Source organism: Hesperophylax consimilis, chromosome 10 (assembly GCF_061612785.1).
Source record: "Hesperophylax consimilis isolate HC1 chromosome 10, BYU_Hcon_1.0, whole genome shotgun sequence".
NCBI classification, from domain to species: Eukaryota; Metazoa; Arthropoda; class Insecta; order Trichoptera; family Limnephilidae; genus Hesperophylax; species Hesperophylax consimilis.
Genome location: NC_142845.1, coordinates 11,403,470 through 11,431,205, shown reverse-complemented (window position 1 = coordinate 11,431,205; position 27,736 = coordinate 11,403,470). Strand labels below are relative to the sequence as shown.

At 31.0% G+C, this 27,736-nt stretch overlaps 1 protein-coding gene across 4 annotated transcripts in view; it reads left to right on the top strand.

Moving 5' to 3' along the window:
• Positions 1 to 27,736, top strand: part of LOC149420286 (scoloptoxin SSD14-like) — a 101,853-nt gene that overhangs the window by 6,131 nt on the left and 67,986 nt on the right. For 2 of the 4 annotated variants that reach the window (XM_089636578.1, XM_089636579.1), the window contains exon 2: positions 11,253 to 11,391. In XM_089636578.1, coding sequence (XP_089492704.1) covers positions 11,330 to 11,391 — 62 coding nt within the window. In that variant the 5' untranslated portion in view covers positions 11,253 to 11,329. Of the gene's footprint in view, positions 1 to 11,252; positions 11,392 to 18,320; positions 18,510 to 19,094; positions 19,476 to 27,736 lie in introns of those variants that run through there. The other 2 variants (XM_089636577.1, XM_089636576.1) reach the window with 2 other exon arrangements.

Here is a 27,736-nt window from a genome sequence, read left to right as displayed (position 1 = left end):
AATAGATTTTGGCAAATCACAGCGAATCTAATTCTGCGTATATACTATATAATGAGGAAAAAAAAACAAAGGAATTTTTACTGAGACATGTCATTTAAAACTTAAGAATTTACAGAGTGTTAATATTTAGAGGTTTTATAAAGTATATTTTTTCACATAGTATATAGTTTTCATATAGTATATAGTTAAATATATTATATAGCTGTCTCGAAAATGCAACATGGTAAAGTAATTTTTTCTGATTAATACATATTTAAAACGAAAAACTAAATTTATGCGTACCATTTTTTTATGTTATTTCGAAAAAACCGTAAAAGAAATTACTCAACCCTCAAATTTCTCATAAAATGATAAATAGAATTGCAATAGTTTGCATCAAGATTTTGTAAAACAAATTTATACGTATTCAAATAATTGTAAGCAATAATTTGTAAAAAATAAATGCCGCTAACGGGAATTGAATCCGTATCTTCTGATGCCCGGTAAGGTGCTCTGGACCACTGAGCTATGTCGGCTTATTTCTAACACGCCAAATAATTCATTATATGCTAGTACTAAAAAAAAAAACAAAAATAAAAAAAAAATCTTCAATCAACAATTACTGCTTGTTATATTTTTTCACCTGTAAACAACCAACTTTATTTTTATATACATGCATAAATGTTTTATACACATTAGTTTATCGTTAAAAAATAATTATATTCGTATTCATTTTTATCGTATCGTGTAAAATTTTCATTTTGTTGCTTGAAGGGTTTTACCAAACCAAAGTCGATATTAGGCTGTGTAAGGTTCTAAATTATACCTCATCATTTAGTTAAATAAAAATCAAATATGCTTTTAGGCCTTCCAAAGATAAATTTTAACAAATGTCTGATAACAAAAAGTGAAACTAAAATTTAAAATGTAACACATGTTCTCCATTTCTCTTTCATCATTGATTACGCTATCTATTACTTAGTACCAAGAGATATTATTTTTATTAGTTCTCGGTAGTGTGTATGACGCCATCACAAAATCAAAGGATTCCCACAATCATAATCAAAAACACGGCTTTTAGCATCATCAAAAGGAATGTTCTGAATTAGTATCATAAGAAATAACGCCATCCGGTCAGATGTTAGGTGGACAAGCGGCTCAAAGTATCCTACCCAGACTATCAGTGGTTCAATCCTCTGTCTGGCTAGGTCCTCCATGATTATACAGGCAACAATTTGCGCTTATTATGATTGTGATAGGAGAAACTTAAATATTGTCAGTTCAAATAAGTCAGGATAAGGTTATTCGTTTTTTTTATGCGACACCTCACAAGAACGCTATATACATATTTGTGTACCTACATATTTACACCAGGTTGGGCAGCGTTGTGAGGCAGGTTGAGGTAGGGGCTATTGGAAGAGATTCATTAATGTGGGTCTTGAAGAGGCTCGAATTATACGAAGGAGGAAAAACATACGCCGGTAGCTCCATACACATACGACCAAACTTACAAAAAAACTAGTCGAAGATACGACACGTTCTCATGAAGTCTACATCAACACGGGTGTTCCGCTCGTGTCCGTCGATTTTCGCGTACATTGACGGACAGGGGATCAATTCTGGTAGCATCTTAGAGCATTCTCCATTGAAATATCTGTAGAACTTATTCAGAATACATATATCGTGTCTGCGTATTAGAGATTATTATTCAGATGGAATCCCCTCCTGCACCTCGTGCACAAAATCAAGTAAGTAGATTTATCATATATTTTAGGGCTCCAAGCCCAGAGGTGGCTCCCAAACTTCAATTGTTGTATGTACTTGAGTTTAATTCAGGGTTAGCAGCCACTACTGAAGAATCTGCTTGCCTCATTCAAGAGGTCTAGTCATTGAGCTCATTGTATGGAGCCTATAGCCGGTCTGGGTTACTTATTCCAAGCATTTCAATGGAGTGTAATGGAGAAGGGACTCCCTTCAAATTGCTCCAGACAGTAACCTGGAAATGTTTGTCTTTCTTTTTAAATCAATCAATTCAATTAGGTATCATAGAAAAACGATTTATTTCATAACGCGGTTTTAGATTCTAAATAGGAACCCGTAAACACTTATAAATATGAATTTATTATGAACAAAGTTGGAAGTTATACCATATTGACAGTGTTTCGATAAAACCCTTCAAGCCACATTTTTGGAAAAGCCATGTTTTTTATAGTTTTAATGGTTTCATATAGAATAGTTTTTTAAAGTATAACACGGAAAGTATTTTTTTTTAAATTATTTAGTGAAAATTGTTCAAAATTATAATTACATTTGCAATATTTTACATAAAAATTTTGGAAAAATAATAAACACATTATTTTTATATGATAAACTGATGTTTATAAGACAAGGTTTTATGAGTTGCACAAATTATAACAAATTATTATAAGCAATAATTAGTCGCCTGAAATATCAGTACAAATTGAAAATAGTAAAAATAAATGCCGCCGACGGGAATTGAACCTACGAAAATAAAGTTGGTTGTTTACAGGTGAAAAAATATAATAAGCGGTAAATTTTCGATTGAAGTACTAGTACATATTGAATTATTTGGCGTGTTGGAAATAAGCCGACGTGGCTCAGTGGTCCAGAGCATCTGACCGGACATCAGAAGGTGCGGGTTCAATTCCCGTCGGTGGCATTGATTTTTACTCGGGAGATATTTTCAATTTGTGTTGATATTTCAGGCCACTAATTATTTGTTACAAATAAACACGTTTATATAAACTTGAGGATTTTAAATAGTTTTTCAAAACCACAGTCTGTATCATAAACATTACGAATGCAACACCTATGTACTATGTCATTATGAAAGTATTTATAACTTTTGTTACATCACTTTATCGTGTTCTCTGATATAGATACAATCTACAACGCAAACCTCAAATGTTACTGCTTTGCAATTTTTTACAGGAATTCTTTTATAATTGATTTTCCTTGTGGTTAAATTTGTGTATTCTGCGTTTCTCGTTGGTATTTCTTTTAAATTCCTCTGACATCAAGTTTCTCGTTTGTATTTCTTTTAAATTCCTTTGACATCAAGTCATTATTTATTGTATGTCTAAATATTATGTAGGTAGGTGTAGGTTTGTATTTAGTCAATGATGTGGGTACATTTTTTTACCTATGCATAAGTTCTCAAATCAACATTAGCGAAATTTTAAAAATATGTATTTTAGAACTTATGATCATTTAGATCCACATAGAATTTATGACATGAAAGTCGAGTTTTCAAAATTGACTACTTTTCTTTTCATTTCGGATGACAATATAAACTTATATTTTTTAGTAATTATTATTCTACATCATTTAATAAAAAATACACACGCAGATAATTTTAGTATGGCTGTTATTATCAATACGAATTTTGAGTATTGGCACGCTAAACACTTAAAAATTCATCTCAAAACGGTATTTTAAAAAACATAAATCTAATATTCATTACTTACGGTTCTATGATTTCTCAACACAATGATAATTCAACACACCTTTAAAAAATGATATAAAGTCATTAAAAGCTATGAAAAAAATCTGACATATAAAATTTTACCTAGTTATTGTTCCATAACTTTTCACGATTTTTTAATGGTGTGTTGAATTGTCAATCTGATGAGTTAGTTATCCACAAACTCGTATGTATTTATATGCCTACAAATGCTTTTACATAAAAGTGATACATGATGCCTTGTACATAGGAGAATATCTGTATTATATAGGAAATAATAACGGTTTGGAGATGTAATCGAAATACTACAAAATAAATATATAAATACACAAATATAAAATTGCGATTACAAATAGAATTAATATGTGATGAATAATTATTTTAAAAATAATTAAACTGAATATAAATTAGTAAAACGTAACAGTTACTTAAAATAGTATAGAAAATAAAAATACTACACATAATACAAATAACTAAAACTACATTCACAACGCCACTATGATTGTAGGATTTAACAAAGTGCTGGTATAGATTACGCTTCGTTTTATAAATAGTGCCATTAAATGCATGTGTCTGTTAGTTGGTTGTGTATGTTTTACAGAAGAATGTTACATTTCGCCTTGTGGTCCTAGTCGGTACATTTAATTTTGCAGTGGCGACGATGGCAGGGATGTCAATTAAGTTATTAATGACTCTGTGTAATACAACCAGGTCTGACATAATTATCATGTATATAAGACGGCGCGTTATTGATGAGTGCAATTGATTCATCAAACAGATATAATTAATGAATTCATTTGGAATTTTGAGCTTAAAATGTATGTACGTGAAAATTTGAAATTTGTACAGAACTTTCTCAAATTGTAAAGTTACATACCTATCAAAATTGACTTAGACAAAATTATAATGTCGAGAAAAAAATATATTCTCAATTGTACCGCTTCAGAAAAAATGAACCGACATGAAGATTATCAAATAAAATTTCTTTCCTACATACATGATGTGTCATTAAGTCATTATGGAATAATAATATTATCTTTGAGTGGCCTTTTAAGAAGAGAAAATTGTCAAATAAATATGTACATAAATATGCGTTTAATTCTCCAGCTCTCAACAACGATAATTGTATAATTATACGTACCACAAACAAATTCTCAATAGTTATTCAGTTTCATAAAATCAAAAAATTAAAAACACTTCTTTGTCTACTCTCTAATTGCGCTTAGAATAATAAGTTTGCACTTATTTATGCGACTGTGTGTACCATTGGCCATTATTCAATCTGAGCCCGTATTCAGCTAATTTCTCTGTGACGATTTCCATGAATTATTCAACTCATCGCATGATGTAACATCGTATTATTTGTGCTGGTTCAATGCTCATACAATTACATTCCATGATAACTCAACACAATAACAACTCAACACACCTAAAAATGTATATAAAGTCATTAAAGGCGATGAAAAATCTAACCTATAAACCTAACCTACGTAACCTATTGAACCTATTTTTATTGCATCGCTTTTCATGACTTATATATCACCCTTTAAAAGTCTGTTGAATTATCATTATGTTGAGTTATCCGGTCATCATAACTATTACTATAACCTATGAGTTTTGATAGAAGAAACCACAATGTATTTATTACACGCTGGTACGAAAAATTTAAAATTTGAGAAAAATTTGTTGGAATGCGAATGAATGAATTGAACCTATGAAATAACTCGAATTTGGAATCTTTTCTCTAGTAAAAAAGAACTTTCTCCAAGGCTTGCAAAATAAGGGATCAAATACAAGAGAAAATAACATAACAAATCTGTCTCGCTTTCATTATGAAACTTTATTGACGAAATATTATGAAAATTATTAAAATAAATAATTATTATTTATTAGAAAAAAATACAAATAACTTTGTATACATCACTTTAATATATATAACCTCTAAATGTTTCATGAACAATGTTCATTGTTCAATGAAATTGTTGATTATATACATGCTCCTGATGAGGTGAACATTGTTCATGAAACATGTAGAGGTTATATATATTAAAGTGATGTAAACAAAGTAATTTGTGTTTTATTCTAATAAATAATGACATCACAAAGTGATAAACTCTCAGAAGAAATTTTCTTCGAAAAATTAATATTTATTTACAAAGATTTATGAGAGTACTCACAATTTTTTACATTATGCTTTTAAACAATTTCCTTGTCTTCATGAAGGAAAGGGTTATAAAGGTTATGTAGGAATCTGGGATCAGTGTGCTCAGGACCGATGTACAATGTATTACCTAATCCCAAGCACTGCGGTACAAGTTAAGAGCAAGCTACATGCAAAAAATGTGTATATTCTTGGTATGCCTTATATCGACAATCGCTAGACAAACGGAGTCTAGAAACGCTCGATTTCAGGCACAAAAGTGTTTTTTATTTTTTATTTATTTTGTAAATAATTTTATAAGAAAGCAAACAAGTTAATCAAGGAATACTGTTACAGATAATCTTAGCTATAATATTGTTTTTTTTTAAGTTGTTTATTTTATACGTTCATACATTACTATTGAAAAAAAAAATTAGAAGCTTACATTTATATTTTTTATTAATTAATAAAAAAATATTAGTATTCTACTCAAAGTAAACGATAGAAAAACCATCATTTTATAAAAAGCATATATTTTTATTCATAATGAAATCCAATTCGTTATAAAGATTAATCGAAAAGAGTAATTTAGCATTTAGCTTCGCCTTAACAGATCAATAAAAGTCCAGCTGGAGATGTCTAAGAGTCTTCATCAACCGGATCTCGCTCTATCTGACCGAACACGCATTAGATGGGTAGACACATCCGCCGCTAAGACCTGGACAAACCCCATCCCGTGAACTCAGGCACCCCTGCTAAGTCACCAAACGTAGCGAACCACTTTTGGTGTCCTATGGCAAATTTGTTGTTTATCTAGTGAATGGTTTATGGGGCGGCGGTACCCATACTTGCATCTCAAATAATTGATTCATCAAGCGAAGCTTAATGCCAAATCACTATTTTGATTAATCTTTATAACGAATTGGTGTACATTAGGAATACCAAAAAATATGCTTTAGACAAATTGAAGGATTTCCTATCGCTTCGCTTGAGTAGAATAAAAATAAAATAAAAAAATTATTCAATAAAAATATAAATGCAAACTACTAAAGATTTTTTTTATTTCAATAGAAATGTATGAACGCGTAAAGGAAAGAACTTTTCAAAAATACAGTATAATAGCCAAGATTATCTGTGACAGTTTCACTTGATTAACTTTTTTGCTTTCTTATAAAATTATTTACAAAATAAATAAAAACCACTTTTGTGCTTGAAATCGAGCGTTTCTAGACTCCGTTTGTCAAGCGATTTTAATGCATATTATCTACATTCGTGTCGATATAAGGCATACCAAGAATATACACATTTTTGGCTTGTAGCTGCCTCTTAATAAGTTATTAACAACATTAGTGGTAATCACTCACAACGGAAAGAACTTTCTTTTTACTATCACGGTATAAATATTTGCGAAGAATGTAACTGTGCAAGTACTAAATATCATGGCTGCATTACGTTATAAAAACGGTTCCATGATAACTCCTCAAAATGAGAATTCAACAGACCTTTAATATGTGATATAAAGTCATGAAAAGCGATGCGACAAAAACTAGGTTAAAAATTACATAATGTAACATATTTGACCTAATTTTTGTTTCATCACTTTTCATAACTTTTTACACTTTTCAACACTTTTTAATGGTGTGTTGAATTTTCATTTTGATGAGTTATCCGTCACCGTTTATAAACATAACGTTTATAAAAATAAAATAAAGTTTAATTATTTATTTTTTTACTTTTTTCTTATAAATAAAAATTAAAAACAAAATCAGAAAACTAAATGAGTATTATAAAAATTAAAAAAATACAAATACAATTTTTAAAAATAAACAGGTTTGTATAAATTAATGATAATAGAATAAGGGTTTAAATCAATATAAAGCTTTTCGTTCGTCAAAATGCGCTGTCCGTTACGCTACGGTTTTGAAGAAAATATTGATAAAAAAGTGAAAATTTGAAAACACATAGTTGATAGTAAAAGTGTATGAAAACAAGTAAATACATGTAGAGAGCCCTCGTCATCCTGTAATAATTAATCGGTATATGTGTTTTGAAAGGGAATGGTTTGTTTGGCCTATTTCCTCTTAAACAACATTCAAGCACGTATTGAACATAAACAAGAGCCATAAATATTTATAATCTCAATAATGTTATTTAAGCTAACGAAACTATAAACACGTCTCCCTAAATAAGCTCTGATGTCAGAATGGAAACAATATTATATTCTGGTGTTCCAAGGATAAATATGATTATTTACAGGGTAGGTACAGTTACACTGTGCTTCATTTTGAATTTCATTTCTGTACGGGATAAACTAAAAGTTTAATAAAGCATAAAGCCGGGTCACTTTTAACCCGGTTATACCAAAACCACCGAAATTGGTTTCGCTTATACATATACACGGCCTAGTGCTACTGAAAATATAGTTTTGTAATTTGAAAAAAAAAAAGAATTATCATTAAATGTATCATATAAATAAAATGTATCTATCATGAAAGCACTCCTACAATACGTTTCAAAGAAATGCAGGACGACGCGACGGCGTGTGGACGCGACGACGCGATGACGCGATGACGCGATGTAGCGATGACGCGAAGACATGATGACGCGATGACGCGATGACGCGATGACGCGATGACGCGATGGCGCCATGACGCGATAACGCGATGACGACTTTCGTACTTTTAGCAGTACAAAATTAAAAATAAATTACCACTTACAACGCAGGCGAACTGTAACAAGTTTTTAGGTAAACATTTGAAATTCAGGGAAATTTTTTAAAAATATCTCAATAGTTCTCGTTACGATTGGTAAATACTGTAAAATTAAATTGAATAATTGTTAAAATTCATCTTGATATGCTGTGTTTCGATCTAAGACTAAAAATATATATTTTTGCAGAAAGCGGTTTTTGTTTGCAATATTTATACTAAGATCAAAAAATCTAACAGACCGCTGCAAAAAAATCAGTTTTTGAGATGAATGGATTCTGTTGTTCTGAAAACTGTTTCGTTCTCTATGACGACTTTAAATATTTTGTTACATTTCAAGAAACATGTAACACTTAACGTTCACAGCACATTTTTTTTCGTTTTCTATAATTATCAAATGCTAAATGCTCACTTACTTTGTTAAGTGCATTTTAAAATCTTGCCTCCGGCATTTTCAAAAACCAGATTTAGGGCTGTAGCCCGATCAGACCAAGCGATCGCTACGCCATTGGCTTTATTCGATGTTAAATTTATTTATTTTCTTTCAAATAACGGCACAAATCGTTTACTTTAACATTCGGACTTGTAGCGGGTTTTTGGTTTACAGAAATTATAAATTAGAATGTTTGCGTTTGGCTGCAAATGAAGCGGAAACCAACCAAAATTTGAGCATTTTTGGAATATGTTACACGATGTGAATCATTAAAAAAATAACATTATCCGATCAATATCTCGTAAAAACATTTTAAAATACCTTTCAAAGGTTTTATGCCTATACAAACAAGTGCACAATGGCAATGTTTGTCTCTTATATTTACATTCTTAATAGAAAACTACCATTTAGAATTACTGTTATTATAATGTTTCTAAGCAAAATTTTCGTTTAAAATCTATGAGCTGTCCATTGAAAGGTGATTATGTTTGTGTGGATTAAAATATTATATCATTTTAGTATAACTCGTTAGTTGAAAGTGGATAAATGTGTCGCAAAGAGAGAATAAATTAACGATTTCTATTTCGCTACCCCAATGCAACAGTGAGTTTGAGATAAGATTATTCTAAAAATATTGACCAAAATAAAGATCGTACTGCAGTTTTTTCTGGATCTATGCCAAGTTTTTTGACGCAGTGTCCAAAAAAATCATCTGAAAAACCTAGAAAAAATAAAAATCACTACACATTAATGGTTCAAATCCAATACTGCACCCACTCACTAAAAGTAGGCAACGTAACAAACATAAATAGATATTACATAACTTATAGAGTTCCCAAAGGAAGTGCATTAGGACCAATTCTGTTATGTCAGTTAAATATTAAAGGTGATGTTATTTGCATTGCGGATGACACGGCTCTTGTTTTCACTTCTAATTCTTGGACAAGTGTTCATAAGAAAGGTACCAAAGGAATGAATAGAATTAAATATTGGTTAAACAATAAAACTGACACTAAATAAATATAGGCAAATCAAAGTTTAGCATGGATCCCAGACGACAACCAAGATTCGATGAAAACTTCACCATACACGACTACACATGTTAAAAACACTACCTGCGCAACCCACATGCGTAAGACAATGCCAATAAAGACTCTAAAAACTATGTGCGTCGCATTAGCCAAATCAATAATTATCACTCATGGTATAATTGGTTGGGGTGGTGCTGCCAAAACTAATATGAACCCTCTCGATAAAGCGAAAAAAGTCTTAATTAAAGTTACTACAAAAAACTTTTAGATTTTCGACAAAATAGTTATTTGAGGACTTCGCTGTATTGGACTGCAACTCAATATCAATATTATTTCTATACATCACCAAAAAGACAAAGTAAACCATCATACTGCATAACAGCATTACGAAACAAGACATATACATCATCACATGACTCCGAAGACAAATACCACATATGGACAAAGACATTACCATGATCTGGTACTATTAAAAAAAATTGTAAAACATTAAAGACATTAATTTGATAATAATGTAAATCTCGAATACTAAATTCATACATGAATAGCCAACAAAGGCATTATTTACTGCCAACTGACACCAACTTGTATATCATAACAACAAAATTCACGCCTATATTTTTCTCATTTAATTTAATTTCTTTCTCTCATTACTTCAATTTCGTTTCTATTTCATGTAATTTATTTTCTTTTTTTATTTCTCTCATTTCTTTTATTTCGTTAATTTGCTTTTTTTCTTCTAATTTCTTCATAATTTAAGATATCAAAATTCGTTTTTATTTCTACCACCTCGGAGAAGGCTCCCCCTAGAGAGGTGGTTCATATGAACAATAAAAAAGTATTTGTCTGTAACTCGTATTTTTGATTAGTGATTTTTTATAAAGATACTTACGCAGTTCGATGCAAAATCATGAGCACTCTATGGTGCATTACTGGGATATTGTGTAAAAAATGCCTGTATTACAACTAAATTCTTAGTATTGTAATTATGCTTTTGATTCCACTAGAGCTCATCCAACCTAAAAGTCCAATTATGTAAAAAAAATAATTTAAGATATTCCACCATTGCTTTTGGCGATATTAAGAAAAATAAAATCTTCATTACCGACAGACATTCGAAATCCGAATTGAGCAAATAAAATATAATTTGTTTCACATAGGTTTTTTTTTATTTATGCATATTTGCACCCCGTTACAGAGTAGTACATACTCACAGTATGTGTGCTTAAAACATGAAATTTTTTGATATTCAATTTCAAAGAGACGCTTTGGGCATCTCCCTTTGATTATTCATATCAGTGAATTATAATTTATTGGCTTTTCATGGATAAAATTTTAGAGTTAATAAGTTTGCTCCTTGAGGGAGCAAAAATATGTGTGAATTTATCACTGTGAACAAGTTAATCAAAAGGCGTGGAGTTTCTTTTGAAATATATGATCAAAAAGAAAATTACTTAATCAAACTGATTTTTTTCAGGTATCTATAGATGAGATAAGATGGCCAAGATCCTGTGATTTGGATTGGTTGAACCTTATAATCTACACATTATCACAATGGCGATTAATAGTATGACCGTCACTGAAGTCCCCGAGTCGGAGAGATCAGCATTTTGCAAGTAAGTATTGCAATTAAACATCCGTGTTGAGCTACCTCCTTCTTTAGCCAACGTTTCGGACAGCATTGCAGTGTCCATCATCAGATTACACATCTGCCCTGATGATGGACAATGCAATGCAGTCCGAAACGTTAGCTAAAGAAGGAGGTAGCGCAACACGGCAAAATAACCCAAAAATAAATCACTATAATCCGTATGAATGACCGAAAAAATCAGGAATTCCTCGAGGAAAGTGCAGAATTATTTATTTTATTTTATTTAACTATTGTTTATAAGACAAGGTTAAAGTTGGTTGTTTACAGGTGAAAAAATATAATAAGGAGTAATTGTTGATTGAAGTAGGTACTAGTACATATTGAATTATTTGGCGTGTTGGAAATAAGCCGACTTAGCTCAGTGGTCCAGAGTACCTGACCGGACACCAGAAGGTGTGGGTTCAATTCCCGTCGGCGGCATTTATTTTTACTCGGGAGATATTTTCAATTTGTATGGATATTTCAGGCGACTAATTATTGCTTATAATAATTTGTTAGCAAGTGCAGAAGTTTTTCACTAACCAATAATTTAATAAATAATAGACGAAAAGATGAAAACCAGATGCAGCACTTAATGTTACAGAAGATATGCAAAAAGAGCCAAACCTTTAAATCTTTTTTGTATTATCTGAAATCATCAAAATACTATTTTCTTGCTGTTTTGTAAATAACTAAAATGTGAAAAATATTTATTTTTGCAAAATTATAAACTATTTACCGATAGCAACCCACAAGACAATTTTGAAAAAAAAATTCTCTTAAGTACTGGGAGAAAAATCAGTATTGTTGATTTACTAAAATCGTGTTAAAAACGTGATGGCATGTCATTACCTATTAACATATTAGTACATTCAAAATCTATTGGAACACTTGTTCATGTAGCTGCGCTTATCGTGATAAATATAATGACGAATTGTGATAATATTACAATTTTTATGAACACATGTCCCGACATCCTCGTAACACATTTGTGTTTGTTAGGAAATCTGTCAATTCCTGGGCCTGCAGTACCGTTTTTAAAGAATACGAATAATGTGACAATTTTTTTAATAAATTAGCAATATTATATATCAGTAAGTTTTCTCCGTGTAGTAAAATATTATTATATGAATGGCATTAGTAATATAAAAATGAGATGATTGAGACAAATGTGTGAGCTTGTGAGAAATGTTATGATTGGCAAAGAATTAAACGTAATGATTTGAAGAAAAAAATTAAAAATGGGTAAGATTAAGAAAAGGACGATTGGATGGCTTGGGCATGTAGAGCGAATTAATGAAGAAATGACTGAAGGAACAATTTATTATGACGAGAATGTGAATGGTAGAAGAAGTCAAGGAAGGCATGGACCTAATTCGAGCAATGACTCTGAATAACAGAAGGTTAAGTATAAGACGACCTATGAGTCTGAATAACAGAAGGTTAAGTATAAGACGACCTATGAGTCTGAATAACAGAAGGTTAAGTATAAGACGACCTATGAGTCTGAATAACAGAAGGTTAAGTATAAGACGACCTATGAGTCTGAATAACAGAAGGTTAAGTATAAGACGACCTATGAGTCTGAATAACAGAAGGTTAAGTATAAGACGACCTATGACTCTGAATAACAGAAGGTTAAGTATAAGACGACCTATGAGTCTGAATAACAGAAGGTTAAGTATAAGACGACCTATGAGTCTGAATAACAGAAGGTTAAGTATAAGACGACCTATGAGTCTGAATAACAGAAGGTTAAGTATAAGACGACCTATGACTCTGAATAACAGAAGGTTAAGTATAAGACGACCTATGAGTCTGAATAACAGAAGGTTAAGTATAAGACGACCTATGAGTCTGAATAACAGAAGGTTAAGTATAAGACGACCTATGAGTCTGAATAACAGAAGGTTAAGTATAAGACGACCTATGAGTCTGAATAACAGAAGGTTAAGTATAAGACGACCTATGAGTCTGAATAACAGAAGGTTAAGTATAAGACGACCTATGAGTCTGAATAACAGAAGGTTAAGTATAAGACGACCTATGAGTCTGAATAACAGAAGGTTAAGTATAAGACGACCTATGACTCTGAATAACAGAAGGTTAAGTATAAGACGACCTATGAGTCTGAATAACAGAAGGTTAAGTATAAGACGACCTATGAGTCTGAATAACAGAAGGTTAAGTATAAGACGACCTATGAGTCTGAATAACAGAAGGTTAAGTATAAGACGACCTATGAGTCTGAATAACAGAAGGTTAAGTATAAGACGACCTATGAGTCTGAATAACAGAAGGTTAAGTATAAGACGACCTATGAGTCTGAATAACAGAAGGTTAAGTATAAGACGACCTATGAGTCTGAATAACAGAAGGTTAAGTATAAGACGACCTATGAGTCTGAATAACAGAAGGTTAAGTATAAGACGACCTATGAGTCTGAATAACCGAAGGTTAAGTATAAGACGACCTATGAGTCTGAATAACAGAAGGTTAAGTATAAGACGACCTATGAGTCTGAATAACAGAAGGTTAAGTATAAGACGACCTATGAGTCTGAATAACAGAAGGTTAAGTATAAGACGACCTATGAGTCTGAATAACAGAAGGTTAAGTATAAGACGACCTATGAGTCTGAATAACAGAAGGTTAAGTATAAGACGACCTATGAACGTGAATGAAGCCAAGAGTGTGCACCAAGGCCGAGTTGTTTGGCGGTCTCTGCCTACCCTTAAGGAAACAGCGTGATGGTTAGTTAATGCATTGAAATATCAACAAATCTGTTCAAAAAGCACCCTTCTCAGTACACGGGTTACCTGTGAACTCGTACTTACTATAGCGTTTTCCAATAAGAGGTGTTATTTTGATATTCAATCGTAAAAGATCAATGGTTTCGTTGCTTGTGTGGCACGTAGCGCCGTTTTGTTGAAAGTAAACGTTGTCCAGATCAATATTATCCAATTCCGGCCATAAAAAATCATTAATCATCTCTCGATAGCGATCCATTCACCGTAACTTTTGCTTCAGCCTCATTTTCAAAAAAGTAAGGTCCAATGACTCCGCCGGACCATAAACCGCACCAAACAGTCACACGTAAAAGATAGAAAGGCTTTTCAACAATAACTCTTGGGTTTTCCAAGCCCCAGATGCGACAATTCTGCTTGTTGACGAAGCCACCGAGGTGGAAATGGGCCTCATCACTCAAGATGATTTGCATTTGATTCACTCAAGTGAATTTTAAAAATTTTAATGCGTTGTTGAAACGTGTATTAATTACCATTTTTATTAATGGCGTAATTTTTACTTGTCAAATGTCAAAAAATGACAGCTTCAAAAGTAACATCTACTGAAATAGCGGGCTATTCAAAATAACACCTCTTATTGGAAAACCCGTTATTATTAAATTCACAATGTCTGCAATCATTTTTTTATACTGTGACACACACCTATTATAAAACGATTAACATCAGAATGCGTATTTTAAAACACAATTATAATTTTCCACGACAAACCGGTATTACTATATTAACCTTGCAGTGATTATAATCAGTTATCGACAACAGACGCACGCGAGCTATCAGAGGTTCTGAAGCTTGTGTGAGACATAGGTATTTCCTCCCATGATTTTGCCTCACAAACTCAAAAAACTATCACAGTCAGTGGAGGATTCAGTATAACTCTGATCATAATATTACGTAACCAAAACTTATTTTAACTTTTCATTTCACAAACACTATCTAGTAGAGATTTGTATACTTATCTGAGCAGGTATTCAATAGAAGAAGTAACGAACGTACCTACAACTTAATTTCAAAAGAAACAAACATTTTGTTTCAGAAAATATTTAAATTGTGTATTGTAATGATAGTCGACAACTAAGTTACAATACTGATTTCTGGCAATCAAACCGAATGCTACCCAGTTTTGTAATAAAGAATGTAACATAAAAAACTGAATACAAATATAACTGTACCTTCCTCAGCAAGGAATCATAAGGTAAAGGGTAAGTTAAGGTGGTTATATAACTAAATAAAACAGGCATGAATTTCACGATCCCTTGTTAGCCAGGATTACTCACAGATGGAATTACACATTGAGATAATTAAACCCACTGGAATTCCGCACATCAAAAAACGTAACCTAACCTTACTTTAATGTTTTTCAATTTCGAATATTGTTTAACAGACAAAAATTTAAAACTATAAAAAAATAGACTTTTGACACATGTGTAATTCCAGTAGGTGTAATTCTCTCAAGTTTAATTTGGTCCACGTCAAATTCCGTCCGTGTGTAATTCTGGCAGTGTAATATTGAAGCGTTAAATTCACGCCTGTGTAATTTCGTAAATGTAAGGGATATATTATAACGGGATGTAGGTATATTCACAAGCATTTAAATTAACTATTAAAATTACTGCCTCAACACAGGCTAGCCGCTAGCCTAGTGAGGCAGGTAATGAGAATCTTCAACTTTATCCAATTGTTATGTATTCTATCTATATACATGTTTATAGTTGTAAATATATTATTAATATTATAACGGTGTGGAGGAAATTAGTTTGTCGAGCAGCAAACCTTTTGAATTTTTGGTGTACTTCATCAAATTTACAGGGGAAAACATTACTTTTAAAAACAGTTGCAATTATAATTATTGTGAAACCAAATACATAATATATTGTATTTGTGTTTGGTAAGCCTATTAAATTGGCTAGCTTTAAAAAAGTTTCTAACCATATTTACTAGTATTTCTGTGAACCTGTGTGAGCTCGTGTCCAAAAAATATGTTACTAATTTTCTTTTATTTAATAAATCAATACCAAAATTACCTCTGAAATCATAAAATTTGTAAGTAGGTACTTAAATGCCTATCTACTTCATTAATAAGCACGACTTTTCACATTCTTAAAAAAATGAGCTATGTCTTTACTGAACCATTTAAACGGCCACCATCTTGATACCGGAACCGAAACATAACAAACAAATTTATAAGCAGATGAAACGCCAAATGGTTGATTTAAAACAGGAATTCGATATACTCAATCAATTCAGGTATATTTTTAGTGATATACAATGCAATACCTTGTAATATGTGCATATTTGTGAGTCCAAAGTAAGCTCTACTTTTCCTTACTTCTTGTGAAATTGATTACATTTTCAAAATCAGAAATTTTTAATAATTTCGTTGGCCTGTCAGGGATCTGGTAACACAGTTAAAATTATCGGAAATAAATGTAATACCTGACAAAAGTAACACCTATTATAGATATTAAAATTATCTTACGCATTGGAATTCTTTATTCAAAATACGTGTTTATTTTGTTCAGATCTTGACAGATGCCTAAATGAATTAATAAAGTAAAGATACGTTTCTGAGACAATGCGCGTGGTTTCACTGAAGTAGGTCCAGTGGACATGCTTCAACGGCCCGTTCAAACACATATTCTTTGAATGACTTTCCTTTTCGTAAGCGGTACAACATTTTTTGGTTAATTACTGTGAATGTCAGTTTGTAATGCCATAAAATGTCGTAATTTAACTAGCGTAAATTTACTAACATTCGTAAGGTATCTTTCTTTGAAAAGCAATGATCCTGAGCGTATGTTTTTTTATAAATACTTATAGCTTCACAAATCCTACATTTATAATAATCCGTAATTGTTCACGTGCATCGCTAATATGCACTTCTTTATGTCTCATCGCACCATAGATAATGAGATGTAAATCCAGTTGTCATGCCACCTTAAAGTTCTTTCACCCACGTTACAAATAGTTGATTGACCAATACTGACACTGAAAAACCAATATAACAGAATAGAGCCATGACTAATTTAAATGTTTGGTCAGTTTGCTAACAGCTCGCTTCTATTTGACAAGGAAGTTAGAAGGTTAGACCCATCATCTGTGGCTGGACAATTAGAGTGTTCTATGTTAAATATTCAGACATGAAAAATATATTAAATTATGTTGAAATGTGTAAAATAAAAAATAAAGGTGACAACGATACCTGATGAAATTTAACGGATATTTTGAAATGTTTAAGGGTGAATAATATTGTTGTTGGTTTTAAATAGAAAATTGTGTCAAATGGTTTATGTCGTGGTTTGTTTGTTCATTTGTAAGGACATGTCAAAGTAATTTTTATGAATCGTAAATATGTGTTGATATTAATTTATCCCTAAGTAATTTATGTGGACTTATTTAACACAAGAGTTTCTCAGAACGACTGGATTTATGAAACACATCAAATGAACAACGGGAAAGGAGAAGAAGAAGATAAATATAAAAAAGTGCTGACGTCTGAAATCTAATAACTATATTGCGACTTCATTTAAAACGACGTATTAAAGATCACTTCTGAATTTTCATACCTTATGACAACACAATTTTTAAAAATTTATTTTGCAAAGATAAAATTTTTGAATTATGTTAAAATCTTTTCTTAATTTTGTTAAATTAATGAAACACTTACTGGTTTTCAAAACTCGTCCAAAATCAGCTTCCAAAAGCATATTTCTTGAACATATAGGAAACTATGTTTTTATTCCTTTTTGTGATCTTATTTCAGCGCTTAAATCAAAAACAGCATAAAATTGTCCAAAAAAAGATAAATGTTTTCACTAAAAATACACCTTGTATATAAAAATTTTAACAAACATCTAAGATTATTAAAGCATAACTTTAATTATTTAAATGCAATTTCATAAATATTTAATTACAATTAATTAGATAACAAAATATTTTTTTTTATAAATTTATAAAATTTTCGTCCATAGAACACTATATAACTGATGCGAAATGACAAAATAAAGTAGGTGCAGGTATACCGTTTAAAACTTGTTTTTTTGCAACAAAAGTCAATTATATTAGGCGCCGTGCAATATGCCATCGAAAGATCAGTGATCAAATCAACTTTCAACCATTTTAACACTCCATTTTTATTATTATTATGAAAGTGAAAAAAATATAGTTTGTTTATGGCGCGAAAATGGTGTTCTATGGAGAGGGCCTCTCCAGAACAGGGCAGCCAATGTGAAAGGAGAAACCGCAGTTCTGAGATGATTAATATCGGTTATTCTGCGGTTGGTCTCCCTGCAGAAGTTTGGTGAGTTCAAAATAGAATGTTTTTACGCCTCCTGCACTAATATAACATATTTTATATGATTCTATGTAGGTACTGTGGTAATATGTGTGTAGGTACCTACCTAACTACCTACTGCAAATTTTATTGAGAGATTAAATTAAATATTTATGGTCCCTTCAAATATAGTTGAAGTATTTAAAATAAAAACTAAAATGTCATTTCATGAAAGTCGCTTTAGAACGTATTCGTAAATAAATAATGGAAACGATTTATCTTATAAGGAGTCTAAATGTCTTTGTTTTTCTTCGTTTCATAAATGGCAGCGGATTTTTAATTTCTTATGTTTGAATAATATATCACTTTTAATCTGAATTTTTGATTAAATTAATCAATCGGTAAATTTTTGTTACGTCAATACAAAAGTGTGGTGAAGTTAATTATTAACATTTAATAAATAGTACCATCTATGGAGATTTTCCGAAAGCTTTTTCACCTTACAAACTCTTTCACATTCGCGCGGTAACCTTATGAATACCTTCCTAGGGGGATTATTGATTTTCCCTCACTTTTCCTCTGAAAGCATGTAAATAGGTCATATGTCATTTTCCCTCACCATATTGAAACGTAAATAATAGTAATTTCTGTTAAAACAGCTGACATTTTCAAAAAAGTGATAAACAAAATCCAAGCTATGGAGTTATTCAAACAAAATGCCGTTTAACAAACGGGTAACTAATAATTTGTGCAGTTCTACGATGGTTTATGGAAAATTCTTTATTTCGAGCCACCGGTCTTCTGTCAGTGAAGTAGTGCGATATTAAGATGTGATTGTTTCATCAATAACGTTAAAATGCGATCTTGTTCGGGATTTAATCAAACCGTATTCAAAATTGGGCTTCGCAAACGGAAAATAAAACACAAGTTGAAGCCTGAAAAAAAGAGTCCGAAGAAGGAAAACGTTAAAATGAGACAGTTTTACTATCGCAGGTCAGTAACTAGTGTCAACTTACCTGAATTAATTGATAAAAACATTTAATTAAATACCCCTTTATTATATAAATATACTTTTTAAAGAACATAGCAACATAATTTTGTTTCGGTGTCTGAAAATATGATTAAAAGTTCTAGAAATGTATTTTATTATACTTTAACAGCTGTTTCTCCTTATACTTTTATTTTTAAGCTTAGCTTAAATCATGAGCTAATATTATTGATAAAAATAGTGTGGTTTTCGTTGAGCTACGTCAAATTATCTTTTTCAGCAAAACAAACGCCTTTAGACAGGCAAAACGCATAGCATGTGTTAATTCAAAGTAATATTATCTAATAATATTAATGTAAATAATAATATTTCTAGTAGGTACCAACAACATTTATTTAACAAATTTTCAAATGCCCTAATTCATATTATTTAAAAAAATGTATTTACATTCAAATAATATGACTTATCCCTTTGAATTTTTTTGAAACTAAATAAATAGATATAATATCCGAGACGCAAACCAATGGAAATCATAAGATTATCATTTATGTAAGAACATGAATTTGTAACGCGCTATAAGTTGTGTAGATGGCCAGTAAAACACAGTTTTCCTATGATATGAACAAGATATAAAGAAAGAATATAATATCTACATTTTTTTCATAATTTAAACAATCATGTGACCTTGAAGTAATCTTTATATAAGTCCAAAAATTATTGTCTGGTTTTATTAAGGTCAAGTGACTGGTTCATTGTTACAAATGTTATCTAACGACAATGATAGATAATCTTTTAACCAAATAAGTATCTACTTGCCTCCGTGTTTAGTTCATGAAAACAATATATTATACAAAAAAACGTTGTTTTTACACAACAAAATATTAAAACCATTGATGTTGATATTATCAGTATTGCCTTGATGACAGACCATCGGGTAGAATTCCAACCTTGTTTGAAATTAATATGGACTCATAGACTATGTCTGTGTATGGACTCGTTTATTGACTAAATCAAAATAATCGGGTACCGTCCAACACTCCCCCCACCATTTCCTTCCCATAGCCATCTTCAGCCATCACGGTGCTTCCTCGCACAGCACGAGTAGGTAGATAGGATAGACACTCGCTTCGTTTACATTCATACATCTCAAACTGTTATCGTTATTCTTACTCTGGATATGACTCGCCTAAGTACTTGATTCACTTGATTCACTTGTTCTTTTTATTTTTTAGTTTATTAGGGAAAAAGTTATTTATATAGTATAGTGAAATAATTAGTCTCCGCAAAAAAAACATAAACATGAAGCGGAGTTAAAATAATGTTTTAAAATAACATAGATTAGATAGATAATGTAAGTTAAGTACCTACATAAAAATAATACATGCTTACATCGTAAAATAATGTTAAAACATAAACAAAATGAAAGAAAAACAGCATAATGAAAATGAGCAATATAGGGTTTGTAATTAAGAATTTGTTTTTTTTTTCAATATACACACAACTGTACAAATGGAAAATATCAGCGTCTGAAAAAAATATTATTGTATTTTTATATTATTTATTTGTACTCCTAAAAATGTATGTTGATAAAATATTTACAACTTACGTAACGTACGTTATAATCTGCGCATTCAAATATGGCGTTAATTTAATTATTCTATCAAACTACACTTTTTGCAAGTTATGCTTAAAAATGTTAAGTAAAATTATTTGTTCACGCCCGCATGTATGCAATATGAATATGAATAAATCGTTTAGTCCGTATAAAAACTCAATTCTTTCAAGAGAGGCATGCAAATACAATATTGAATTGAATCACCGATGTAATATTGTATTTATATGCCTCTCTTAAAATAATTGAGTTTTTATACGGACTTAACTATTTATTCATATTCATATTGCATATATACAGGCGTAAACAAATAATTTTACTTAATATTTTAAAGCATAACATATTTTTTTATTCGCTATCTGTGAATGCATACTTTATAACAGACGTTACATTTCACCGTATATTATGATATAATTCCACCTGTAAACATCACCCGCCTTTACTCGGGGACATCCTTAGCATGGCGGACGAAATAATATTAAAAAATGTAAAAAAATTAATTAATAGATGTCGAATATTTTCAATTTTTCTCAAAATTAGCTAGAATCGTTATGCTCCCGATAGTTTCGGGTACTTGGAATTATTGTCCAGTAATCACATTTAAGGCGATGCACTGCGTAGTAATGCAAAATCATGTGTTTTAGGTTTGAAAATTTGGTCGCCTAGAAATGTTTCAGATGCTTTAAATAAATACCGCGAGTATAATACATCTTGGCCTTTGAAATAATCGAGTATTTTGTAGATTTATCTTTTTATAAGCCCAAAAAAAAATTTATAAGGCCTATGAAAAATGTTTAAAGTTCGAAATTTCCTACTTACGAACCCATTTTCGGTAATGGTTTTATTGTATAATGTGGAAAATAAAGTTATTTATAAAATGATCGGGAAACATAAAAATATTTATGCATGAACATCCACAAAATAAAATAAAAGGCACTTTTTGGCCATGTTTTTTTCTTGCCTAAATCAAAACAGCTGGATGGTGTTAAGCGGGAATTTACGCCTTATCGCCATCTACGTAAGGAGTGTTATTGATGGCGGCTAGATTCAAAATATTACACGACGTAATGCATCGTTTTAAAAAAAACTATCCCCACTTATATAAAACACCAGTCAATTATTTTCCATATTAGCATTTCATAAATAATGTAACTATTTGATCAACCATGTTATAATAACATACCTTCAAAAAGGTAATTATAATTATGTTTCAAGCAATGTATGTACGTTATACAGAAATAACATTTTAAAATGGATTCCGGTCAACATTATTTTTATTTTATTTTTATTTTTTTATTTTTTTTATTTATTATTTAACATTATAAATGATAACAATATGCAGACTTATAAATAATTTGTTCATTATTATTCTATTTCTCCATAAGTTGAGCTCCAGGAGCTCGTGTTTATGGGAGGAGTCTTTACATTTAGTTCTAATGATTTTTTAAACAATAATCAAAAACTTTTGAAATAAATACAAACATAATATTAACATAGGTACACAAATTAGAAAATTGTTTTTTTAAAGATAATTAAAATAATTCATCTTTTTACAGATTAAGTAAGCGTGAGGAAATTAAGGGTACAATATATCAAGAAAAATTTAGAAAAGTAGTTTTTTTTAAAGACAATCAAATTAATATATATTTTTTACAGATTGAGTAAGTGTAAGAAAATTAGGGGTACAATATATCATTATCCAATTTTAGGGACTTAATTAACTTTTTGAATTGTTCATAATTCACAGTTTCGGTTACACTAATTTTACTTTTGGACAATAATATATTGTACCATCTCACACCTAAATACGAATAGTGGTGCTGAGCCGTAGTCGTTCTAAGCATAGGAATGGCTATTAAGCCATTTGTTTTGAATCTATTGCTTATGCTATCTGAGGGGTGAATTTTATAAATAAAATATTCTTTATAAATTTGATATAAGGCGATTCTCTTATACAATTCTGTTATAGATGGTACATTAAATTCCTGAAATATCTCTAAAGTAGGGGAGTCATATGGTTTTCTAAGGATGATTTTTATAATTATTCTTTGAATTGTAATTATGGGTTATTATTTATTTTATTAATTATTTATTTAAAGCAATGGTTCAAGGTATAATTGTAAGCAGAAATTATCAGTGAAGCAAAATTTGCTGAATCAATATTAAACAGTATAAGCATTAGCCTACGTGCCTCGTTTCGCATAACAAACTTGTTTTCCAATGGTATTGATTATTGATAGATATTAAAATTCGCTTTGGCTGGCAATATTGGATTTAGTAAGATAAAAAAAACATAAATAGAACATAACAGTTACCTACACAAATATTTTTTTCAACGCGTTATCAAAATAATAAAGTTTAAGAATATCGTTTGTAGCAATTTAAGATGATATATGGTGTTCAAGATAAAACGTATATTTAACTAGTGAACTGTGAACAGTTTACCTCGCGTCCAAAGAAGCGTGTTTCTAAATTTCTCCTATTTCAAATTTAAACCAAAATATCCTCTGAAATCATAACATTTCTAAGTAGGAACTTGAATAATTAACTACTAAATTAATAAGCACGACGATTTCACTTTTGAAAAATAATCTTTTCTGAACTAAACGGCCACCATCTTGAAAGCGGAACCGAAACGTACAGGCATATGAAATACCAAAATACTAGAGTCAAAACAAGTCTTGGCTTCACTTACTTAATTACATGTTATTTGAAGAAGATTTTAATTGGATACCTACAATTCACTGGATTAATTAAAGGGATTGGTCTAACAAATACTGTTTTACAATACATGAAATCGTTTTTGAAATGTTTTATAATTAGTTAATGTGGGGATGAACGATTTTTTTTACAGTAGCTCGAGCATCTTTGGGGATGCTGTGTGGAGGGTCTTTTTAGGGAAAGGAAGGAAAGAAAGTTCTGGGAAGGGAAAATGTATGTGGGGTGGTTAGGAATCTGGTGGTCAATGTGTCCAGGATTGAAGGACGCATGAACCCTTCCTACTGCGATGCGAGGTGATGAGCCGAGCGAGAGTCCGGATGGAGAGTTCAAAGGTCTCTCCCAACCAGTCTCACCCGATCCGACCCGCCACGCCGCAGTTGGTAAGACCTAGACAAACCACCCCATGAACTCAGGCACCGGCAGTACCTACCCATATCCGCCTGACAAATTAAAAAGAAGATTTTTAACGAATCTTCTCAAATATCGAGTTAAATCGAACTCTCATCACAAACGTGGAACTTTTAAATATAATTTATTATAGAAGAAGTAGAGGTTAAATTTGATAAACAGCTGCACGCTTCATATGCACAAATTAATGCAATGACAAATCGTTTCGACTTGATTTATACAAGAAACATTTATGTATGTCGGGGAAGATGGTAAACTGTTTTTTATCCAAGTTCAAATTTTTATTTTCAACTAGCATGTTTTTTTCTTGTTTCTATGATCTGACGTTTGTCGTAGGTTAAGTTTGAAGGTTAGGAAATAAGCATAAATTATTTAAATATCGAGTTATAAACCAAACTTAGAACCTATTAATCAATTTTGTTCATGTTTTTTCCATCTCCCCCTGACGTAACTAGTTGTTTTTTTTGTACTTTGAAGTTGAAATAAAGTATTGTAATTGTGTATTGCAGTGGAATTTTGCAATTTTACCGAAAATAAATAATAAAAAGGTCGGGCAGTGCCTACCTGGCTATTTTAATGTGGTCACAAAATATATTAAATACGGGAATTAAAAACGGGATTGCAGGCCGTTTCCTGATAAACTTTTAGTAAATTTGTAATATATCGTAAAACGTTTTCATGCACCTGCATTTGACTTGATAGTGTATAATGAAGAAATGCGACAATTTTTGGATTGTTATACCTGTTTTTTTCCATTATTTCTGGCTTTCACCCTTCAAGGGTGTTCTTGGCCATTATTTAAAATTATCGAGAAATGAAAGGTGAATTTAAATATTAATTACATTTAAATAGGCAAATTTCAAAATTATAATGAAAATTGGAGTCGAGTTCAGACTTAGAAGAGATGAGATGTTGAATGGAGGGGAGGCAATTTTAGATAAGGCTTGATAGAAGAGAGGATATTTGTTTAGAGAGGGACAACTAAAAAATATGTGATCTAAAGTTCCCACTTCTAGACCACAGAATGTACAATGTTCATGCACCTGCATTTGACTTGATAGTATATAATGAAGAAATGCGACAATTTGGATTGTTATACCTGTTTCGAACGTGATAAAATACATAAAGTTTATCAGGAAAAATACCAATTCATTCGTTAATGGCCTGCAATCCTGTTTTTAACCGGATTATGAATAAATTAAAGAGATTCTTAATAAATTAGCAAATACTCTTTTCTCCGTGTACTTACTATTTTTGCACGTAGTGCAAATGTATTCATGTAACAAATAAACCAAATTAAATCAATCTTACTTTATGTTCATGTAAACCTGCGACATTTGGGTCCGGAGACAGGGAGTTTGTCACTCCACTACGGAGGTTATAGAGGTAATGCGCATATTAATGTTTACAAAAATTTCCTTAATGTTTATGGAAATTTTTCCGGCCAAAGAATTAATGTGTCGGTTGAGATTGATTAACGCCATTTTCATCGTTTGTTATTGTTATTGTTTTCGTTACGCTATTACTTCCAGTCGTGCCTAATCTTCAGCTTATAAGGCCTTATATTATCGTGTGTGTGCTTAACTGTTATCTTTTCACTCAAACCATATCTGGGTACATGCACAAGTTGTATTTTCAAATGTTATGTATTTAGTGTTGTGCAATATAATACAATTTACTACATATTGAGCAATATTATATTATAAATAAATAGCCGTAAACATCCCGGTAAACGTTCGACGTGTCACGTGTCCCTTGAATCTAGATTTTAATCAAACTTTTTCAAAAGTTTTTGTTGATTAAAATTAATATTTGAACTTCATATTCTTATTTTAGCGACTATATAAAACACTGTACATACACTTTATGATGAATTTGTAGGTATAGTAATGGTATATACTAGAAATACTAAATAGATTATTCTAACAAAACTATAATCATCGTTGACACAATCCACATAAATTCACTTTTTCAAAAACAATGCAATTCATTACGCATTTCTAAAGTAAAATTTCAAAAGACTTTAAGCGTAGTGTAAAAAGATTATTTATTAAAATCATGTTATAAACAGGACAGCACGCTGTTTCCTAATAAACTGTTAGTACTTTTTAACATATCCGAACACACGTTTGCCCTGTTAATATATAATGGCGAAATGCAAAAAAAAAATATGTAGCCTTAAGACGTCCCCTTTTTTACTAAAAGTTTAACACGAAACCTATCAATTCATCTTTTGGCAGTCCCGTTTTAAACAGGATTACGAAGATTTTTAATAATTTATCAATATTCTATATCGGTGAGTTTTTTCCGTGCAACCTCTCAACTCATAGATAGCTAATATTTTGATATCTACTTATTATTTAATAGCTGTACCCCGCCAGTCAGTCTATATGTGCAGATAGAGAAACAATTGCGCGTGTTGCTTTTATGTCCAACAGATGACGATGTTTTTACAAAAACATGTTTTGCAGTTTGCGCTGTTTTTTTAATAAATAGCATGTTCTTACCTTACGGGTGACATCTACATAATATAAGTATATAAAAATACACGCGTATTCAAATGCAGCGTTTTGTCAAATTTTAAAAGAAATGGGTCAAGAACTTTCGGAGATTTAAAATTTTGAACAAACGAACATTTACATCTTTCTTTATATATGTATATATTTAGATAGGCAATAGTCAAAATATTTAATAACAGTAAATTGCTGCCTTGTGATCCCTTTCAAGAAAGAACACATGCTTCTTGTATCTTATTAAACATGAATATATTTACCGGTATAAGCATTGATTACGTTTGCATTGTCTCTAAATTGGGTAAGTATTTACAAATAATCCCTTATCTGTTGACCCTGGGGACGCATAACGACTTATATGTATTCAACATTGCATTTACAGAATCTCAACTCCAAACGGTAACATTGCATAATTTCGTTCAATTACAAAATACTTCAATTCAATTGTATATAAGTGGTCATTTTTTTCTCGTTCACATGGTAGGTATTTGATTGAAAGGAATGAAGCATTAAATACTTGCTTGGGGGATGAAATTATCGGATATAGATTTGTGCGACTTGCTCGACAATACCTTATTGCGACGTCCCGAGTGTGAGATTGTGTGTGACACAATTAAAATATAATGTTTGTAATGAATTGGTATTTTTAAAAATGTTTGTTTGTTTAAGTTATCAACTCAATCGATGTAATAATATTAATAGGAATATCTTATCGATGTTTTTATAATCCGATGCGACATTTTTATTGATTGAAATCGATTTTTTTATGTAGTTAAATGAACAACTAACACATGTTGATTTTGAATCATAATTTATTAAACGCTTTCTAAAAATAAAAAGTGTTTAATTTTTCCCGCGGTTTTTTTGCTGCTAGGCTTTGCAGGCAGCTTTTTGTGGTCTTCGCCCAATTTTGTAAAGTTTCTAAATAGTAGAGATTTGCCCCTTTTATGTACAACAGCAATTATTAAAAAAAAAACAATTGTGGATACACATTATAAATGTATTTTGTATA